The sequence below is a fragment of the Bison bison genome, unplaced genomic scaffold, assembly GCF_000754665.1.
Source record: "Bison bison bison isolate TAMUID 2011002044 unplaced genomic scaffold, Bison_UMD1.0 scf7180017864038, whole genome shotgun sequence".
Lineage (NCBI taxonomy): Eukaryota > Metazoa > Chordata > Mammalia > Artiodactyla > Bovidae > Bison > Bison bison.
Window position 1 is genome coordinate 1,008,366 of NW_011494610.1, and position 8,520 is coordinate 1,016,885.

The 8,520-nt window shown below is 47.4% G+C and overlaps 1 protein-coding gene across 2 annotated transcripts in view; it reads right to left on the reverse strand.

The window, feature by feature from the left end:
- The window catches only part of SLC13A3 (solute carrier family 13 (sodium-dependent dicarboxylate transporter), member 3), an 86,162-nt gene that overhangs the window by 19,755 nt on the left and 57,887 nt on the right, over positions 1-8,520 (reverse strand). For both annotated transcript variants that reach the window (XM_010835053.1, XM_010835052.1), the window contains exons 6-9: positions 7,133-7,258; positions 3,129-3,224; positions 2,075-2,179; positions 295-392 (exon numbers count right to left, since the gene is read on the reverse strand). In XM_010835053.1, coding sequence (XP_010833355.1) covers positions 295-392; positions 2,075-2,179; positions 3,129-3,224; positions 7,133-7,258 — 425 coding nt within the window. The remainder of the gene's footprint in view (positions 1-294; positions 393-2,074; positions 2,180-3,128; positions 3,225-7,132; positions 7,259-8,520) is intronic.

Genomic DNA, 8,520 nt, shown 5'->3' on the forward strand with positions numbered 1-8,520 from the left:
TTTATTCTTTTCAACCATTTAAAAAATGTGAAAGCCATTATTCTGAGTTCAGGGACTGTACAGAAATAGCCAGCCAGCTGGGTTTGACCCAGAGACTCTAATTGCTAACCTTTGCCCTGGACTGTCACTTCTGGCAGCTCTGTACCCAGACGTGGTAAAAGCTCAGACAGGGAGAGGGAAGCAGCAGGATGGTGTGGTTTGTACAATGGGGCTGTCAGTCTCAGGAGGGCCCCGCCTTCAGGCCACTGATCACCAGGCTCCAGACCACCGATGCCCCGGCCTTGCCCGCCTTACCTTTAAAGTCAAACCACCACTTGAGGGACGGCTTTTGTGACGGGAAGAAGAACAAGATGGTGACAACCGACACGCCGGTGACAGCATCAGAAATGAACCTACAAGGACAAGGCCCCAAAGCATGAGACCCCGGCATGTCAGCAGGCCAAGGTTTGGCAGCTTTGCAAATGAGGATTTGTGGAAGGGAATTAGGCCCTCTGGGAAGGGGACGTTGTTGGAGGCCAACGATTGTGTTCTGCACTGTGCTTGGCAGGGACGCGAACCGCCCGTGGATGCGAAAGCTCTTTATCCACAGCTCCCTGGGGCGTTTAGACTTTGCTGGAGCCAAACAATGTTTATCCTCCCACTTCAAGGACCCTAGGAAGAGGGATTTGACCAAGGAGAAATCTGAGAGCCGCAGAAGGCTGGAGTCTGTGGAACCCCTACGCATCACTATACCCGGGGCTCCTGTGAAGCCCTGAGTGTATTTGTTCAGCTCCTGTTTGCACTCCTCCTGGGGTGGGCAGCTTAGCACACAAAGATGCAACCCAGAGATGCAGCTCACACCAGCAGAGCCCAGATGGAGCCCACCTCACAGCCCCTTGAGACCTCCCTGCCACCTTCCAAGAATCCACAACGTGTCCTGTGGGGATATCAAGCCCACCAAAGTCTCAGAGACAGTCCTCAGGGGCAGGTATCTTCCCTTTCAGATAAGGAATCTGAGTCTCAGAGAACAGCAGCAACTTGCTCAGGACCAGACCATGGTCTGTAGAAGAGATGATTTTGAACTCAGCTATTTCTGGCTCTGAGTTCAATAAAGCACAGAGCCAAATGCCAACAAAGACGCTTTCAGCCCACACATTTGGGAAGAAGAGTATTCAAATGGCCAAGAAACTGGGAAAGATGGTCAGTATCAATGTAATAGAGAAACACAGATGAAAACACGCGCTAATAGACAAGTAAACCGTGAAAAGGGTGACAATATCTAATGGGGATGTTGAGAAACACAGGCTGTTGGTGGGAAAATAAACTTTCTGAAGGGGGAGCTGGCAGTACGTTTCAAAACTTTACGTGTGAATACCCCTTGATCCAGTTGTTGTACGTCTAGGAATTTATCTTCAGGGAATAACTAGGCTCTTGTACACAGATTATGTACTCGGATGTTCATTACTGATAAGAACAAAAAAAAGAATGGGGGATTTTTAGTAGGGACATGTTTAAATAAATTGTGTATTATCATATGTATAATGAAGTACCCCTTGCTTATTTAAAAAAAAGATAAAAAATAACATCAACTGTTATGTTTGATATGGAAATACAACTGAGATACCTTGTAAACTAAAAAAAAAAAGCAAGTTTTTGGGACTTCCCTGGTGGTCCAGTGGTTAAGAATCACCTGCAGGCGACACGTGTTCCATCCCAGTCCAGGAATATCCCACATGCCGCGGGGCAACTGAGCGTCCAATAGGTGCTCAATAAAAGTTGATTGATTGACTGAATAATAGAATGAATGAATGAACCACATGCTCAGGGTTGCACACTTTGTAGTGGGGGGACTGGCATTCGAACCCAGTTTTGTCTGATTCCAAAGGCAGAGCTCTTACCACACGAGAACCCAGATATTTTATCACCCAAACCTAAGCTCTTTTGAGAGCAAAAGAAGGAACTGGTAACAACCACACAGGACGAGAGGCGGAAACCTAGCCCAGCTCTCCCCAGCGGCACTGCCTCCTTAGCTCCGGGCGGCCCAGCCCCTAGGCTCCCCTGTTGGACTCCATCCCACAGGTCCCCAGAGTCTCACCCAGGGGTGAAGAGGCTGGCCCAGCCAGGGATGAACTTCGGGTCCCGGGAGAAGAGGAGGATGGCAAACACGCAGAAAAGGATGAACACGGCCTGTTCGGCAAACCTGCGACACAGAGATGAGAACACCAAGGTGACCCTGGGCTTTGGCCTGACAGCAGCAAGGGAAGGCCTGGGGCAGGGGCCCACTGGGTGTGGTGGGTGTGAGTGGGCCCAGGCCCTGCCTCTGAGAGCCAGAAGTAGTAGTTCGGTGCTTCGGCGGTCCCGAGAGTGAGGGCGGGGAGTGCCAGGTGTCACCGGTTCCTTTCCTGGGGCTTCCATGTTCCCCCAGCATCCTTCCTGAGCATCAGGCCTGCCTCCCTGCAAACACTTCGTATCATTCCCAGGGTCCTAGGGACAATCCAGAGGGAGAAAGAAAGCGAGACACAGACAGAGTCAGAAAAACAGAGAGAAAAGCAACTGACGGGAACAGAGAGGTAGGCGAAAGAGAGGAACAGTCAGATATCCAGAATGGGGCAGCTACGCAGAGCGACAAACATGGAGAGAGGGGCAGACAGAGGCAAAAGAGAAACCCCCCACATGTTGGGGTAAATATCTACCCAATGTGCCCATTTCACAGATCAGGAAGCTGGGCCCAGAGAGGGTTAATGCTTTGCCCAAGGCCACACGGGAAGTTAGTAGCAGAGTCAGACCTTGTGTGTGGGCCTGCTGACTCCTGGTTATTTTCACTTTAACATGCACCGAACGAGGTCCTGGGAGCCACTGAGGCAGGGCCAGGTATCCCATGAACAAGGAGGGAAAGTGGGCAATAGGCAGGAAGGTGACACGTCCCCACTCCAAGTGCAGCCTGAGGGGTTTGCTGGTCCTCAGGGTATCGACCCCAGTGCCAGGGCAAGAGGCTGACTGTGTTAGTCATCTCCCTACCTTCCGTCTCCAGGCTCCCAGGCTTTTGGTCCTGAAATTCCCTCTGGACTCAGTCCCCGAGAGGTAGCTCTCCTGAAAGTCTAGTGCCCAGTTCTCTTCCCACCCCAAGCAAGGATCCCTGCACCACGTACTTGATGGGCCCCAGGCTCTGGAATTCCTCCCGAATCGTGTCTCGAGCCCTCTTTTCTGCATCAGTTCTGAGCTCAGATTTCTTCTTCCTCCAGCCCCTGAAACAGAAAACGGGGAAGTTAGGAGTGGCCATTGCAGCCTAAAACACTTCAGCGACCCCCCTCCATCTAGTCAGGCCCCTTTGCCTCTGTTTTGGAGACTCTGTGACAGCCTGCTGGGTGGTCACCCTGCCTCCTTCTTCCCTTTCTAAAATCTGTTCTGCCCACCTATAGCCTGGATGGTCTTTAAAAAATGTGAATCTGATCATTTGGTTCCCAGGCTTAAAATCTTTTTTGGGGTCAAACAGACTCAGGAATAAACCATACACACCAAGGAAATCAAATACAAAGTCCAAAATAGACCCCACCATAAATGGGGATTTAGTCTATGATAAAGTGGATGCCCCAGCTTGTTGTAGGAAAGATGACATATTCAGTCAACGATGTGAGACATACAGATCAATGGAACCTAATAGAGTATCCAGAAATAAACCCACACTTCTATGGTCAATTGATTTCTGATAAAGGTAGCAACACCATTCAACGGGGAAAGAACAGTCTTTCATCAAACAGTGTTAAGACGACTGGATGCATGTGTGCTTGCTCAGTCACTCAGTCATGTCTGACTCTTTTGAGACCCCATGGACTGTAGCCCATCAGGCTCCTCTATCCAGGGGATTCACCAGGCAAGAATACTGGAGTGGGTTGCCATTTCCTCCGCCAGGGGATCTTCCTGACCCAGGGATCAAACCTTCATCTCCTGCCTTGGCAGGCAGATTCTTTACCACTGAGCCACCTGGGAAGCCCCAAGACAACTGGACAGCCACATGCAAAAGGATGAACGTGGAACCCCCTACCTCTTGGTACATACAAAACTTAACTCAAAATGGTTCAAAGACCTAAACATAAGAAGAGCTAGACCTATACAGTTTTTAGAAGAAAACTTAGAGATAAATTCTCATGGCCTCAGATTAGGCACATATTTCTTAGCTATGACACAAAAAGCACAAGAAAACAAAAATAAATTGACTTCATTAAAATTAAAAACGTTTGTGTGTCAGGAAAATGTATCGAGATAACTTGATGGTTATCTGAAATGAAAAAAAAGCTGATTCCAAACCTGTACCCTGCAGTGTAAGTTGCATCCTTACACTGCACCCTAAAAGGCAAGCTCCAACTAGATGAAAGGATTTAAATGTAAAAAATACAAAAATACTAGAATAAAACATGAGACTGTTCTTTCATAACTCCTATAAAGGGAAGACCTGTCTAACTACAATTGAAAATTCAGAAGCCACATGAGAAAAAATTGATGATTTCATCTCATAAAATGTTTCTAAAAATTTCTGCACAGAAGAAATCATGACATGCAAAGTGAAAAATCAGGAAAAAATAGTTGCAACTCATATTCAAAATAAACACTAATCTTTCAATATAGAGAGAATGCTGCTGCTGCTGCTGCTGCAGCTGCTAAGTTGCTTCAGTCGTGTCCGACTCTGTGCGACCCCATAGCTGGCAGCCCACCAGGCTCCCCTGTTCCTGGGATTTTCCAGGCAAGAACACTGGAGTGGGTTGCCATTTCCTTCTCCAATGCATGAAAGTGAAAAGTGAAAGTGAAGTCACTCAGTCATCAATAAAACCAAGACCAGCAACATAAACACACAGTTTAACAATTCACAGGAGAGGAAATACCAGGGTGCCCCATGAATATCTGAAAAGATTTCATTTTACCCCTTAGTATGAAAGGTTCTTCAAAATTACTCCTAAAGTAAATGCAAATTATTTTTATCTTATCAGATTGGCAAAAATCCACCTTGCTGCATGGAAACAGATGCTCTCATATATTGTATTTATTTATTTTTTTGGCTGCACCATAGAGCATGCAGGATCATAGTTCCCTGATCTGGTATCAAACCCAGGCCTTCTGTATTGGGAGCACAGAGTCTTAACCACTGAACCACCAGAGAAGTCCCTTATATATTGTGAGTGGGGGAACGTGTGTGCTTAGTCGCTCAGTCGTATCTGACTCTTTGCAACCCCATGGACTGCAGCCCACCAGGCTCCTCTGTCCATGGGGATTTCCCAGACGAGAATACTGGAGTGGGTTACCTCCAGTTGGTTGGTTCCTCCTCCAGGCAATCTTCCCAACCCAGGGATCAAACCCGTGTCTCCTACTTGGCAGGCAGATTCTTTTCCACTGAAAGTGAAAGTTGCTCAATCATGTCCGACTCTTGAGACCCCACGCACTATACAGTACATGGAATTCTGCAGGCCAGAATACTGGAATGGGTAGCCTTTTCCTTCTCCAGGGTATCTTCCCAACCCTGAGATCAAACCCATGTCTCCCATATTGCGGGCAGATTCTTTACTAGCTGAGCCACAAGGGAAGCCCAGGAATACTGGAGCGGGTAGCCTATCCCTTCTCCAGCTGATCTTCCTGACCCAGGAATCGAACTGGGGTTTCCTGCATTGCAAGTGGATTCTTTACCAACTGAGTTATCAGGGAAGCTGTATTCCACTGAATCACTCAGGAAACCCAGACTTCGTTTTTATCCCCTATCTACAAGTGAAAATTGTAGAAATTAAAGAGGTAAAGCCTCAGGGAGGGGACAGAGTTGCTAAAAGTCACGCAGAACCATTATGTGAAATCTGGTTTATCTGAGTCCAATGTCTGGGCTTGCTTCTCTGGACTAATCCGGACTTTGAACCCCAAGTTTCTGCTCTGACAGGTCAAGAAACACCACAGTCAGAGCTTTTCTATTCTCAAGGGGTTTTCACATCTCTTTCATCTAGAATAGCTCTTACTGGTCCCATTTTACAGATGAGAAAAATTAAGGCCCAGAGGGGTGAGGAAACTGAGTCAGAGAATGACTTTATGACATGCCTGCTACTCCAGCCCTGAGCTGCAGCTCCTATGTTAGTATTTTCCCAAACCCACACATTCATAAAGGAAATCAGTCCTGAACATTCATTGGAAGGATTGATGCTGAAGTTGAAATTCCAATACTTTGGCCACCTGATGCGAAGAACTGACTCCTTGGGAAAGACCGTGATGCTGGGAAAGATTGAAGGCAGGAGGAGAAGGGGATGACAGAGGATGAGATAGTTGGATGGCATCACCGACTCAATGAACATGAGTTTGAGTAAACTCCAGGAGTTGGTGATGGACAGGGAGGCCTGGCGGGCTGCAGTCCTTGGGGTCACAAAGAGTCGGACACGACTGAGCAACTGAACTGAAGTGAACTGACACATTCATGACTCCCTTTACAAATGTTCCTATGTCCATGTGCCACGGGCTCCAACTAGATTTAGCATTTTAACTAAAAGCAGATCTTTAAATAGAAAGCTTTCTATCACTCCCATAAATAGCAAACAAGAGTCACTTGTCATACATAGAAAGTACCCATAAAAATAAAGATGTGAAAGCAAAGCAACATTATTACGTCTGGCTGGATACCACTGCTGGCTTGTCTCTGGGCCTGAGGCTTGCTCTTCCTTTTTTAAAAGGATGATTTGCAAATGTTAGAGAGGTGTTAAAGTTTTTCCCCACCTTACTGAGACTTTCTCCCCAGCATAAGCAGCGTTGATAAAGGAATATTTTTCTCACTATCGGAGTCAGTGTTGTTTGATACCTTGTCCTCAGGCTGCCCCAAATTGCCTCCTGTACTGAGGCCCCATGAAATAAGAAACACTGCACGTCATTTCCTGTGGGGCGAGTGTGGACCTGACTTAGGGAACAATACAATTAGTGATTATTGATGGTGGGTGGCATTCACCCAGGGCCTGGGCTCAGCAGGCAAGAACCCACACCACCTGTAATCCCCACTCCCTGGGAGGCCAGGATGACTGAGGGTGCTACATCCGACTGAAGCTGGAAGGACTTAGGAGGGTCACTCGCTAGGGAGCGGGAAGCTGGGACTCCATCCCGGTTCCATCTACCGCAAAGCTCAAGTTAAGTGCCCGGGTACCTCAGGGTTATCCCTCCATAGAGGAAGGAGATCCAGAGCCAGCCCACCAACAGGAACAGCAGCATGAGAGGAAAGGCGAAGATGAACCAGGAGCCGAAGTTCACCACGTCGCACTGCGGGAAGAAACTGGAGAAAAGAGGGAGGTGAGAGCCCGCCAGCGTCAGCCAGACGGATGGGTGCACACATCCCTACAGGGAAAACCAAAGGAAGTGTGCTCGGCATTCAGTGGCGCTGAAGGTCTTCACATTTTCCCCCCTGTATTTTCTGAGTAATATATTGGGTTGCCCAAAAAGTTCATTCCATTTTTTCATGGTCTGGAAAAAACAACCCCAAATGAACTTTTTGGCCAACCCAATATAAAGTTCCTATATCGGGTGTGATCAGAATAAACCAATACAATGTACTTGGGGAGCGAAGACCAAGGTGAACACTCAGGGCAGCCATTTCCCTGTCTCCCCAGGTGCCCTGCTGGAAAATCAGAATCTCATATAAACCCCATATTCCTTTCAAATACCTTCCTTCCCGATGAGAAGTTCCAGGCTTATGCAATTAAATGTTGTATACGTTTTGCATGTAATTTGCATGACCTTTACTCAAAATCCTTCATGTTGGATACTTTTACTTAAAGTTCCAGCATTTTCCCCCAATATCTTTTCAAGCCTTGCTCATATCAGAGTGAATAAGCAGCCTGAAAACCCTCTGACAGCAAATGCCCTCCCATGTCCCCCATCCCCCAACTCAGGACCAGCCCCTGAGGGCCTCAGAACCCCCATCTTTCCTGTCCTTCCCTGTGGACAGCCTCCAGCAAGAACTAACACCGAACACCCTGCTTTGTCCTCCCAGCCGACTGCCCCTTTGCTGGCACTTCCTGCTAACCGAGGAGACAAACGGGTCACCCCAGATGGTCCCCATATCTGAAGCAGAACCATCTTGGCTTCTGCTTTTCAGTCTCACAGCCAGGCCTTGCTCAAAGAATGGAGATGAAAAGACAGCAAAGAGGGGGCTGAAATCAACTGGGAAAAGATCAATGCTGAAATCAGCATCTCTGCAGCTGAGATCCAAGCATATTTTTTTTCACCTTCCCTGGAGACTCTAAATGCACCCATGGCTGAGAATCACTGTTTTTTACAGACCTGCCTCTTGAGAAACCTATATGCAGGTCAGGAAGCAACAGTTAGAACTGGACATGGAACAACAGACTGGTTCCAAATAGGAAAAGGAGTATGTCAAGGCTGTATGTTGTCACTCTGCTTATTTAACTTATATGCAGAGTACATCATGAGAAACGCTGGGCTGGAAAAAGCACAAGTTGGAATCAAGATTGCTGGGAGAAATATCAATAACCTCAGATATGCAGATGACACCACACTTATGGCAGAAAGTGAAGA